Source organism: Bombus bifarius, unplaced genomic scaffold (assembly GCF_011952205.1).
Source record: "Bombus bifarius isolate JDL3187 unplaced genomic scaffold, Bbif_JDL3187 scf7180000009200, whole genome shotgun sequence".
Taxonomy (NCBI): Eukaryota; Metazoa; Arthropoda; class Insecta; order Hymenoptera; family Apidae; genus Bombus; species Bombus bifarius.
The window spans coordinates 3,542,444-3,556,302 of NW_022884965.1; the positions used below are offsets into that span (position 1 = coordinate 3,542,444).

Here is a 13,859-nt window from a genome sequence, read left to right on the forward strand (position 1 = left end):
TTTGGAAAAAAATTTGAACACGTATTAGTAATGTACAATGCCGGCTGTATGTGCATTTTACCTTTTCATTGAAATGAAACAATCACATTGCATGCTTTTAGATAAATACATAAAAATGAAGGAAGTAAAGTTCAATAATTGCAATTTTGTTCCGATAAATCGATTACTTTTGAACACCTACTGCGGTAGTCAAAGCATTAATTAAAAATTAAGATACTTTCGATTAAAAAATTTCTGAACATCCTATATCACATCGAATTAAAATACATTTTTGAATATTCCACGTATATCAAAAAATTCGCACACATTTTTTCAAAAGATTCGGAAAAATTTTTGAAAATGTTGCATACGAGATATCTCGATAGTTACATGATCGTAATTATGTAATTATATGTTTTCTAAAAGCTTTCGGAAAAATGGAAAGGTAATAAATAAGGATGGGGCCTTTTCATTTATGAATGTGTATATATTATCGCAAATACAGTCGATATAAAACATCCTCGTGTTTCCGCGCGATAATAATCCATACAGAGACGTACAAACGTATGTTACCTTATCGTAGTAAGATCGTGTATAAAAAAACGGATTATTAGGATCAACTTACTCCTATTGCCGCAAGAGGCGTCGATTCTCCCCTCGTGAGATTTGGCGGACTTTACTTTTTGATTACTATCCCCGAGGTCGTCGGATTCATCCGCACAAAGGAAACGTGCTCGTTAGCGCGTAGAGATCTTATCGGCTGCAAACGATCTTACGTAAAACGTTCGTGCACCTAATTCGAGAAGATCCTACAAAAGCTCTGCTGTCGGGGATACTTAATACGTTGACTGCTACGTGAATTTCCTATATTCTGTCCTGAGAATAATAGTAAATTGCAACATACTACACCATAACATTGAATTTTTGCAAAATATTATATTGCATTTGTGCACTCTTCTTCTGACAATGTTATCTGAATCATTCACAATGTTGAAAATGTGTCGATCTATAAAATTTATTTTATCTTAGTCGCTCTAGAAAATTTAGTAACGTGTGTTACTGATAATCCCCGTGTCAGTCAACGCGTTAAAGTACCACGCGAGTCTCTCACACTGAGAATCGAGTAAGTACGCTGGCTCAGATAAAACTGATACAGATGCATTACCTTTTATTAATTGATTGATTCTATTAGGTTGGCAACTAAATGATTGCGGATTTTGTCATTACCACCTAATGACAAAATCCGCAATCATTTAGTTGCCAACCCAATAGTTATCCCCATATTGTGGTTCCTGCGCAAAAATAATTGATTTTTTTATACTGAACTTTATGTGTTTCTAGGTCTTCGCCTCCATCACGTGAAGCTCAAGAAACTAAGGGGCCTTCCTTCCTCTTGTTTCTTGGTTACCTTATTCAAGATAGTCAGAGGAATTTCTGTCTTGACTACTATTTATTTTTATTTAAGGAGTTTAATTAAATAATATAAATGGAAGATCACTTATTAATCAACTTCCAATACTACACAGGTCAACTAACCTATAAGGTAATACACTATTGTAGGTTTTAATAGTTTATACTGATCTGTAGATTAAGAATTTTCTGATCATCTTGAACAGTGTAGCTTTACTTTCTAATAGCTGTGCAATCTTAATGCCCTGATACTTTGATTTTCTCAGTCCTCTAGCACATAATTCATGTCTTGAAGCCAACACACGATGGATATAATACGGATTCAGCATAAAAAAATACACGATACGTGTATTTTTATTCAGGAACCGAAAACCTTATTGTTCAATATTAATACAAAAAGAGGCTAAGTAACATTACTTAGGCGATTTCCGTAAGCTCCTATTTGGCTTCGTTGAGGGATACCAAAGCACGGTCGGCAAGGATTTCCAATCGCTCGTAACCAATTCTAACATCGTCCCTTCATTTTTTTTTCTTTTTTTTTAACATTCTTCTCGTAATAAAACATTACAGACGCGTGTGGTACTAGTCAGCTACGCGAAATTACAATGAGCAAATTTGTTCCTCGAACTCGTTTCAATTATAGCAAGATTGACTAAAGGAAGTGTCTGTAGAAAAGGCTCTCGTACAAAAAAGATGGAAAAATATCTGTCAATCAAACAGTATGCAATTTTGCTCTAATTCAAACGAGTTCTATTCCGGATATGTTGTTCGACTTATCAAATTGCTGAACATTTTCAAACATACCCTGTATCTCGAAGATCGTGCAATCCAAAGTTTAGCTAGAGACCACTATAGAAATTGGAACTACGATTTGTACGATCTTGGAGATACTACACAAGAGAAAAACGAAATTTGTTTTACCTGAGACACTTAGTGAGTCCAAAACAGTAATAGAAAAATCTCCGCCGTTGAGATTGTTAATCAAACGTGTCATGAATTTTATTCGTTTTTTATGCACGCTTATTAACAATTTCCTCTTTTATGCCCCCCCCTTCCCCCAGTCGAATCGAATTACATATCTCTTATAACTTAACAAGGTTAACACGAAAGCTTTGCTTAGCAAAATATAAAAATCAATCTTACTGAACACAAAGATTCCATATATAATATTTGGTGCTTATCGTACCCTACTACCGGGTCAAAATATAAAAATTCCCCCCTCCCCTGTACGAGCTACAAAATGTTCTGCAAAGAAAATTCTCGATCCAGGATTTTGGACATTGAATCATAACAAAAATATCATAACAAGCAGTTCTCTCTCATGTTTCTTTCACTCTCATTCTCTCTCCCATTTGTGCTGATTTTCAGCGTTAATTACGCACACACGACGTGTTTTAATATCTACCACTTATCAGATACAAACTCGCGCTTAATACAGAATAAAATAGTTTGCTAATCACCATCATAAAAATGTGGGTGTCTCTTTTCATTCGGGGTGACTCGATTACAGAAACTCGATGTACGATGAATACGATCGAACACTAATCTACGGTGCGCATGATACCCAAATAATAATACCGTGCAAATATTATCTTTGGAATCGAATATCGTTTCTAGCAGTAAAACATCTTTTTGCCCTTTTTATACCTTCTTATGTTTTGAAGATTGAAAAGTAATGAAAAAAATTAAAGAATCGTTTGATTTGTAGGTTAGATCTCGTAAGATAACATTTAATGATATCAAATGATAGATCTGTATAAAATATACGATTCTTTATGCGTAATCTTTTCAAATAACAGAAAAGATATAACTAACGAAAGATTTTTATAGAAAGAATTAGAAGAAATTTATAAAATTTTTGATCGGTGCAACACGCGGTATAAGGATTAATTTACTGCTTAGTCATAGATTTCGTAATACTTTCTCTTAATATTTGCTTAACTGAAGATGCAAAATTGCATATGCACGCATATATGTATTCAGTTATGCTTCTATTACGTACGATTTGTCCGATCACAAAAACCTGATCAGAGCGATACATTTATTGTGCAAATTATCACATTACGTTCATATTAGACGAAGAAGAGGAAGAAACGCTATTTATCTCTCTCTCGCTAACGAATTAAATAAAAAAAGCTATTACTCCGTACAGGTTGACCCACCAGAAAGAAAATACTTAATTTGGAAGATATCATAATGTCCAAAGCAAATATAATTATTTCGCGTAGAATTTTAATAAGTATTCAAATGGACAGTTCTCTAGATTTAATATCCTAACCTATAACAACTCACCCTGTATGATATTAAGTTACCAGAAAAAATAATTACAATTTGCTTTATTTTGAACATTCTTTCTAATACGCATGAAGGTAAAAATAACTAGCTGACTTCATTTCTGGTGGGCAATTGTATGTCATTCCTCTGCAAAAGCTCTATCAAAATGCCTATCTTGTCCCAGGCAACACACAACGATATATTCGAACACTATAATCTCACTCTAACTAACTCTAAAATAATAAATAAACGTCGCACGAATTCGCGCGGGTATAAAACGGAAAAACATTTTAACTTTGAAAATGCTACCCTAATCTAACCCCATCAAGCGTGTTCCACAAAAACGCTTACATGTCAGATTATCATTAATCTCAAATAAACCTTCCAATTATCAAAAAAATATCGACTAAACCGCAGCAGTGTCATCGGTGCTTCTCAATAACGCGGCTGCCTTCACGACATCACCACCACATTGATTTAACATAACCTTGCAATCCTCCAGCCCAACAAAGTTGTTCTCCTTTTTCAGCAACCCCTGAAGACGTTCCAGTTTAATTGCTGCTAGCACATCCCAATCAGTAACGTTTAACGCGGCTATGCATGATTCTGGAGTGGACTGTTCATGCAGCACCTTCATCATGATCCTAACCTCGTCAGATTGTTCTCCATTTCGAGGTCCACGGGTTCTCCTCGCGTTTGGGCCGTCACAGGCGAACTCCAATAGATCTTCGCATGAAACATGATCGGACTGTCGCGACAGATCACTCGTGTGTCCTGACAGCTTCTCGTTAGATAACCTATTACAAGTGCCTGTTAGACCAGCAGAATGAAAGCTATCATTCGAATCAGTAATAGAAGGTTCTTTCGATATCTCTGATTGTAGTTTGCCCATATTACACCGTGATTGTGAATTATTCTCTGAATATTCCCCATAATCGAACTGCATCATATAATTTGAAGGCCTCTGAACTAATGGCGTCCTTTTGGACGTTTGGACTTTGTTAGAGGTGAGGAGGTCACCTTTTCCAGAGACCATTGAATCTTCGGATTTGTTTAAATCTGATGGAGTGGAATTTCTACTTGCTTCACCTGCCTCGTTTTCTTGAACGTACTTCGAAGTAGAACTTCTGACTGAAGTTTTTGATTCGATGCTAATCTTTCTCTGGAGTCGTTCAGTGGAAGAGTCAGTCGATTGTATGTCACTGTTTTCTTGCATGTTCTGTCGATAGTCTGGGGTATCACAATCGATCAAGTTATCGGAGAACTCGAGCAGATCCTCAGAGATGACACTGAAACGGTGTAATCTATTTTCATCTGCTGGCAACGAATCCAATGCAGCTAATTCGGAGTCTATACGTTGTTCGAATTCTTCTGGACTGAAAGTAGAGATCTCAGTAGTACTGGAATCTTAAATGCTTTTATCTATTTAAATAGCCTTAATATAATTTTATCTAAAATAGAGGAAATGGGATCCTAACCTATTAGTTGAATTCTCTGACGAATAGCCCTCTTGTAATGAGCTGCTGGCTATGGAAGAACTTGTACTCTGCAAACTTCCATCCACCTGGTCCTCGATGGGCGGCGTAGTGACTGCCATCTTGGCCAAAGTTCTGGTTACACCACCACCTGGTATAATTAGAGGATGTTTCCTCTGATGCCTAGGTAAACTAGATTTTGGTTGCAGCGTCTTGGACCTGTCTCTAGGTGGTAACGGTATAGGATTCTCGTCCACGTTACTCTGATTTTGGTTGTTCTCTATTTCCTGGGCTGAGTGATGTCTTTCTAAATGGCGCGATTGAGGTAGGGGCGGCGGCGCGTGTGGTGGTGGCGGTGCCCTGATTTTTGGCAGTGTTTTGGAACCGCTGTGATAGGCGTCGAAGTGGAAATGGTCAGTAGCCAAGTCATCCTGATGGGACACCGGATAGCCTAGCGTGGCGTGCTTGTTCCCACGAATCCTAGGCCTAACAACGGGCAATCCAGAGCGCAACATGCGCAGAGGGTTCGTGTCCGGAGAGGTCTCTATGCTGGGCGTCTCCACAAGGCTGTTGTACACTTCCTTGGCCTCATCCGACAATGTAGCCTAAACAAGTCGTGGGAAGGGATAGATTCGGGAAAGAAGAACAAAAATTAAAGAACGAAAATAACAAATAAAGGGAAAGAGACTGACAGAGAAAGAGACAAATACAGAAAGAGAGTGACTATGAGTTGAAACGTGAAAAAATGTCCTCGTAGAGCGTGTATATGAATCTGGATCCTCTCTAAATGAAAGGAACTCGCAAGCATGTGGGAACAATGAGGAACACACACTTGGTGTCTTACGGTGCAAATCAATATGCCAAAGAAAGGACTAGGATAAAATACATTTGATATAGGCCGACTGGAGATGCTACTCTAAACGGAACAGATGCAGTATGTTTCCTTGTGTATGTGGGCAGAATATCGGAGTTGAAGACTTGCTTGTGTGATTCCATAATTAACATATTTCCATTCCAGTTTCCCTCCAAGTACAAATAGTATAAACGTGTAAATGCATCCAAACGTATTATCGACTAGATATTATTATTCAGTTAATTACTATGTAACATGCAAGCATGCTAAGCGTATGTGACACGAACTGCTTCAGGACAGTCCTTCGTTTAAGTACACTGTATATTGTCCAGAGTTGGGTACTGTTTTCCAATCAACGTGATCCACGTGATCTCTAAGATCCTAGAATGTCATTTCATTCAATATTTTCGCCATTTATTATCACCGAACAATGTTCATTCCATTGATGGCTATAACAAACAACCTGAATAAAAAAACAGCAACCATTTCGTTTAATGTACGACTTACAAAGGATTATATCTTCATTATTTGGGATCATATGTATATAGAGAACTCCTTATGAAAGCTATTTTATATTAGAAAAGATACTCACATGGGGGATTTCTTTAAGACTGAAATCTTTTAAAGTTTTCTTAACATCAGCAATTACTACTGTAGTGTGATCATCTCAAAAGCTGTAGTTAACTCAAAAACAGTGTTGACAATCTAACAGTATTATTTTGAGTAAACTGACAAGAGGATTCACCCTGTACATCAATCACTTAATCAGATAACATGAACATTCAATGAAGGTTAATCTAAAAGGAATCAAAAATAGTTCTGCCCAACTCTGGTGCCATCCCATACATTTCTGCCAAGAACATGCACTTGGCATATCAATGATGACATATTACAGATATCTGGTTCCAAGATCAGGTGGAAAGCATTATAGATCAGGATCTTAGATGTTTATGGGGCAGGAGATGGCGGAAAGGTCAATAGGTCGTTCGTGAACTCCGGATACTCTGAGCTAGTATCAGAATCCAGATCAGAGTTGCTGGTGAATGTCAGACTAGAACTGGGAGCACTTTCTGGCCAAGAAAGCAGGTTATTTCTTGAAGAGAAAGGTGGTGATAGTGAATTCAAAAAGCTCGTCGATGGAGGCGGTGATTTTCCGCAAAGTTCTATCGACGAGAATCCCCTGGCAGTCTCCGGATGCAAAAAATGGGTTTTATTTTTGAAATTCAATCGCAGGTTATGTGGAAGCTTCTTATGGCGGCGCTTATAGCGCAAACGGCTCCGTATATCTGTTTCTGAGTGAGAAATAGAATCTGAATCCTCGCTAGAATCATTGGTAGGATGAAAGGATCTCCTTATATTTTTAATAGGTGGCTTCCTGTTCTCAGACAGTGAAGACGTTCTGTGCCTATATATGTTAGTAACTGTAGACATCTTTTCCAAAAGTGTATCAGTCTTGGGTAATTCCCTTCTCGTATTGTCATTCTGATAGAGTTTTGGTGGCTCCAGAATATGCTGATGCAAATTGGGACTAGATGGAGGAGGATTTGTTTTCTGCGAAGTCAGATTCAGTTTCATGCTGATCTGTGATTGACACTGAAGAGGAATATTCAAATCCAAATGTTTAGGCTTTTGTATAGGAATATTTAAGCTTCTCAGAGGCGTCTGAGTTTGGCCAGATATGTCAAAATTCCTTACACTGGTGACTAACGATTTTGACGTAGTAGTTTCTACATTTCTTGAATTTTGCGCAATGTTCTTGCCTAATTGAATCATGTTTTGAGTCAGTTTACCTAGACCCAGGTTCAATCCCTGACCTTTCTTCGAATCTAGATAATTTTTCACGCTCTCCAAACCTGACACTTCTTTCTGATACTTCTCTGCCAAAAGTTTACTGCTCAGTTCCACTTGATTATTCACCTCCGCATCTGATTTCCTTCTAAGTCGTTGGAAATTGACACGCAGGCTCTCTGAGCTGCTGTAAACGGGGGATTCTTTTTTCTCAGACTCTGCAATAAACAATGGATTGTTGGATATTACAAAAGGAAAAGCATCGTGACCATTTTGATTCTGTTCTATCTTGCGGAAACTTTGGATATTAATTCTCATAGCTTCCGTATTTGCTCTCGGACTTTCTGATCCACCTCCCACTTTCAAATTAGTCTTTATACTATCTGTAGATCCATAAATGATGCTTTTGCCCTCTTGACTCGGGTTTCTAGGTACGAATGGCACTTTTCCACCTCTTGACTTTGATATGTCAATCTTTTTAGGAAATTCGGGTATGTTCATCTTGGAAGAATCACTGAAAGAACTAGAAATCTTCGGCCTTGTACCCAAATCCATGATAGCCATCTTATCTCTAGGTGAATCGAACTTAATAGGCTTGCTACGTCCAAAATCAATGAAATTCGTGGATTTCTCCTTCATCAAGTCGAAGCTGGTACTTTCTTCGCATTGTGCTTCAAAACTTGTCACGTTATCTTTCAATGGCTGATCGCAATTAGAAAATTTGCCTGCCACTTGCTGATTATGTTTATTCACAGCCATGGGACCTTGTTCCTGAATGTTCGAATAGCACACTGATTTGTTTGGCTGTTCCAAATTATTTATCTTATCATATTTATCCTCGCCAAAATATAATACTTTCTCACTAGGACATGTGAGAGCACTGTCGTCGTCGAAATACTTTGGCTGTTCGAAATAACGATCCACGTAGCTAGTGGACACTCTTTTTTGCTCTCGAGGAAAATCGAAGTTCGAATTTTCTATGCTAAGAGAGGGTACCTTTCTACTTTGTTGGAGAGCGTTTAATTTCCCACTCATGTCCGTCACGCTATCGCAATTGAAGTTGCCTTTCTTGTTACCATTCTCCAGAAATTCCGTCGATTTTACCAAATTCTGTTTCGTAGCTGCATTGTCAAGAATATGTGCGTCAAATTCTATGTCCATATAGGAAGTCCACACAGTTGGTTTAGTTAAGAGTTCCCTAGATTTTGCGAAGCAAAATTCAGCGGACGCTTTGTCCCATAATGGTAATTTCAAGGTCGATGGTGCACCAAGTGATTCTATGCTAGATACAGTGGATGAAAGTGATTGCAAACTTGAACACAACCACTTTATGTAGACATTGATAGTTCCCAAACAATCATGCGATTCATTTGGGAAAATAATAAATAATAAGCGGTGACGAAATATAATCATGCGGGAATGCCACGATTAAAACAAGCAAAGCAAGTATTGTACCAAGAGTTCAAGTTTCCGATGATTGCATGTAGTTGATAGAAAAAGTAAATAAATATTTAAATATGGCGATGCAATGACAATAGAACGAAAAAATAAGAAATAACCAGTAATAAATAATTGAAAAATTCAAAAACAAACAAAAAATAAACAGACAGGAAAGGATTAGAGGAAAGTCGAGATTAGTCTTTCTTGTAAATTAACAAGCATTTTATCAACTTAATGTACATACAATCAAGTAACTCAGGTCAGAATATGAAGAACAGATACGATTATGATATACCTACTCTTTCGTGTGGCATCAGGAATTAACTCTGTTCCATAACAGTTTCAACAAAAATGGATCGAAAGTATGTCACGAAGAACCCTCTCGTCGAATAAAGAAGTTTTGTACTTTAAAATGTATGAATTATCATTTATGTTCGTGTTGGAATGAATAATTGATGTCTGTAAGATTGATTTGTTCTTGTATGGCTGCTTGTTAGTTTCAGTAAAAAATAAAATTGAATTAGTATCTTTTTTTCCAAGTGCAATATTAGAATCGTGTTCTGATTATGTTAATTGTGTACCTTTTAAAAGTTATCGGTGATCAAACGAAAATATGTTTAATATACCTGTATGTCAGGTATACTGGCAGCTTCTTCTGAAAAGTGTCGTCTGTCTGGTTTGGGACTGTGTTGATGTGGCAACTTAAAAGAGAACTTTCTGCGTCTTGAAGGACTGGCAGGTGTTCGGGGAGACTCCGGTGGATGTTCAAGGTCTGTCATGGAACGTGCTGTCAATTCCTGTGCCATAGCAATGGCTGAGTAGAGAGTTTTCTGATCGGCAGCTGAGATAGGCTTCACCTAAATATATAAGAAGTAGACGTTTACCACCTCTGGTAAATGGATAATATACAAATTTCTGCTTTTCTTCCCATTTCACGTTAATTTTTATCATACAAAAATTTACTGCATGTGTCTTTTTATTTTTTTCTTTTGTATTTGTTAACTCTGTTTTTGAATGCTACAAATTTTGGGTCCTATGCTTCGACATGCATATAATACATATAACATATAAAAAGATACTAACGATACACAGCAGCAAATAATGGATAAAAAATAAACGATCAACTAATAATACATAAAAGCATAATGATAAATAAGAGACAAAATGTTACTGTACATTTATTGGACTCACGGTGGCCTGTTTCTTCTTATTGCTCTGTTTCGCCTGTATTTCCCTCAGTTCGTTTCGAACGTTGCTCGATTCATGTTCGGTTGATAAGGGATGAACTGGAGGTGGTGGAGGAGGAGAAGATCCTAAAAGTGAAATTAGTTGATTTACTAAAAAATGCTCTGTGTTATATTCTTTGATATACAAACTCACTGAATTTACCTAGTGATCTAAACATTTGGTCCATTTCAGCCAACAAACTTGGACCGAAATCAAAATTCAACGTTTTATCGAATCTCAAAGGGCTGTCTTGATTTTCTTCATCACTGATCTCGTGATACTCATGATCCGCTCCAAGAGTATCGTTATTGCCAGCCACATTTAACGGAACAGACTGTTTACTTGAATTAGCAGCATGACATATTTCAGAATTTACGTCTGACCACAAACTTTCTAATAAAAGGAATACATTCGATAATATTAAAAATTCCATTAACGAACTTAAATATTAATAAAGGAATATTGTAAAAGAAATATACATACCGTGTTTATTTGAAACATCCTGTTGTGCATTTCTATAATCCCTCAATAATTCTCTGTTCGTCTCCGCGCTTCTCGTATCCTGATTCAAAGTTTGACTAGAATTATCCGTTACATCTTCTTGTGGTTTGTACGGTGTCACTACTTGTCGTGGTAGGTGTGGATATTTGCCACCAAGGAAGCCAATATCGCCAAAATAAGCTCCATCCAGTCCGACATGGCCAGTATGTTTCAAATCACCTTGCGGAGAGGAAATCATGTCCGTTCGGATCTTTCGTCTCTGAGAAGAAAAGGCGTTCTTTCCATCACCACGTGTAAATTCACCTGGCTTGTTACTTGGTAAATTAGATCCAAGATATGCTATTGTGTGAGCAGGATTGAAAAAGCCAGTTTTTCCATTATTCAAAACACCTTTCCACATGGTGTTACTACTTCCTTTGTCAAGAACAGTAATAACATCTCCTTGCCTGTAAACAAGTTGACTGGTTTCTGTACTATCTTGAACAGCTTGAACCTGTTCCGGTTTCAAGTCAGGCAAAAGATTAATCAGCTCAGAGAACTTTGGTCGTTTGGATGGCTCGTGTTGCCAACACTGTTGCATGAGTGAAAAATACTCCTTTGGGCAACACTCTGGTTGTTCTAATCTTTGAAAATTAGGATCATCTATCGCTTCTAAAATTTGATGACCCGTCAACGCCGCCCATGGTTGAAAACCATAGCTGAACATCTCCCACAAAGTCACTCCATAGGCCCATACATCACTCGCTGAAGTGAACTTTAAATATGATATACATTCTGGAGCACACCATGCTATTGGCAATTTCAAATTTACATTGAAATTCGTTTGATAATAGTCTTTTCCAACTCCTAAAGCTCGAGACAAACCGAAATCAGATATTTTGACCTTGTTCTTAGAGAACACTAGAATATTTCTGGCAGCAAGATCCCTGTGTATGAGTCTTTTAGCTTCTAAATATTGCATTCCATCTGCAATTTGCACAGCAAAGTCACATAGCGAAAGAACAGGGAAGCTGGTACGTAAACTAGGTTCTTTTAGACATTCTAGTAATGATCTTAAAGGTGCTAACTCCGTGACGAGCATCAAGGAATTTGTATCCAAAACTACGCCATACAATCTTACGATATGCTCGTGATCTATTGCATACATTATGACTGCTTCTTTCAAGAATTCAATCGGATTGTTTTGCATTCTTTCCCGTGACAAACACTTAATCGCTACTTGTATTCTTTCTCCGTCGTTCGTCCAAACGCCTTGTTGAACAACTCCAAACTCGCCAGTCCCTAGTTCTTTGTTCACGATGATCGCATCCGCTGGTATCATGTACTTATTAGGAACACGAATCGGTGGTTTATCTTGCCTTTCTTCTGGTAACATAGTTAAAGCACCTGTGGTTGGTTCTTCCCGTTTTGGTAACAACATCTTTTTGAATTTGGATAGATAGTTTTGTGGAAAGTGTTTCTGAAAATACTTTTTTAAACGACGCATTTCTGGTTTGCTCATTCCAATGGCATTCAAGTCCTCCTCCGTTACATATTTCAATTGAGCAGTTGTCTGTACCTTTAAGTCCCCTGTATAAATATATAACAAATTACTACTTCGGATTCTTTGATGTGCTTAATAACTCCAACTAGAAATACAGACCTCGGATCCCAGGATAATATTGCTGGAGCTCTGCTTCCATAAGGAATTCATACAAACCAGGTCCAGTGTTGCGGGACATTCCTCCTTGTGTGTCTTTAAACAAATAAAACGAATACATGTAAATATGAAATAATTTTTAATAATTAATCATTTTTATGAAAATTATTTGTTCATGAATATTCATCAAGTTTCAACTTTTGAATTAACCCGCCATAAAAAAGAACGACACTAATCCCCGCTACTATCGAACTCTATTAATACTAGTCCAAAGGTCGGAGCAAGTTTTCACCGATAAATTAATCCACTAATAAATGTATCTCACTGAAATCACTCGGGAAACACTCAAAACAAAAAAATGTCTCCTACCGTAGAAATAAAAATTTTACTTACACGACCACCGAACATTACCAAATCTGAACTATCATTTTCGAGCGTGATTATTGCACGAGTGTACGATCGTTCACCGGTAATATCACAGTAATATTAAACAAATGAAATTTTTTTCAAGTACTGAAAGAACACGGAGAGCAACTCAAAACTTTTATGCAGAAAGAAAGCACGAAACGCACAGAATGGGGGAAAATAGAAAATAATAGAGGCGAATCAGAGTGGGGAGAGAGTACGAAATTATAGGCACGCGACGACAATCCCGGTGTGTACCGTGTGCATCGTGTAATATAATTTTACGGGTGCACTGGTTGAGAATATCAAGAATCATCGCGCGTTCCTCCACCACGCCAGATTCGAAAAATGTGTCTATCATCTTGTTATTTCTCATACACAGTTGCTATAAAAAGTATTGGCACACCATTGTATTCATTATAGTATTTACATACCAATTAATTAGGTCCAAGTTTAATAAATAATATGTATTTTCACATGACTACAAAAATTTGGTACTTTAAAAATAAAATGTGGAACTTGATAATAAAAACGCTTCATTGGGAAATAAGAGTATGTGCCAATTTTTGTAGCTACTATATGTATACCACGATCGAACCAAAGCCCCATAAAAGAACAAGAAACGAAATCAAGAATCGCTACATTTCTGTCGAAGACACGCCCTGTGTGTGTTGCTGCAAATAGATTATTATTTATATAAGTGTGTCTTTTCAGCTCGTACCGTGGCACTCACCCATTCTACGATAACGCAGCACGGTACACTCGGAGCTCCTCTCCTTGTCATGAGACGCAAGCGTCTGCCACACTTCGTTCGACCGATCGCCGATCTAAAATCAGGAAACTTATCTCTTTCTTCGTCGTTTTCACT

The 13,859-nt window shown here is 37.4% G+C and overlaps 1 protein-coding gene across 1 annotated transcript; it reads right to left on the bottom strand.

The window, feature by feature from the left end:
• Positions 1-445: 445 nt before the first annotated feature.
• Positions 446-13,807, bottom strand: LOC117214497 (activated Cdc42 kinase-like). Its single transcript, XM_033460651.1, has 9 exons — positions 13,713-13,807; positions 12,590-12,682; positions 10,930-12,516; positions 10,609-10,839; positions 10,411-10,532; positions 9,846-10,076; positions 6,973-9,105; positions 5,142-5,743; positions 446-5,039 (listed from the first exon to the last, which is right to left on the bottom strand). Exons 1-9 carry the CDS (start codon positions 13,726-13,728, stop codon positions 4,070-4,072), a joined length of 5,985 nt encoding a protein of 1,994 aa, XP_033316542.1. The 5' UTR covers positions 13,729-13,807; the 3' UTR covers positions 446-4,069.
• Between the last annotated feature and the right edge of the window lie 52 nt (positions 13,808-13,859).

Coding starts and splice junctions, on each gene's coding strand:
- LOC117214497 (XM_033460651.1), bottom strand. Junction 12,517..12,589: donor ATATTATCCTGGGATCCGAG/GTCTGTATTTCT, acceptor ATATTTATACAG/GGGACTTAAAGGTACAGACA. Junction 5,744..6,972: donor ATCCGGAGTTCACGAACGAC/CTATTGACCTTT, acceptor CGACTTGTTTAG/GCTACATTGTCGGATGAGGC.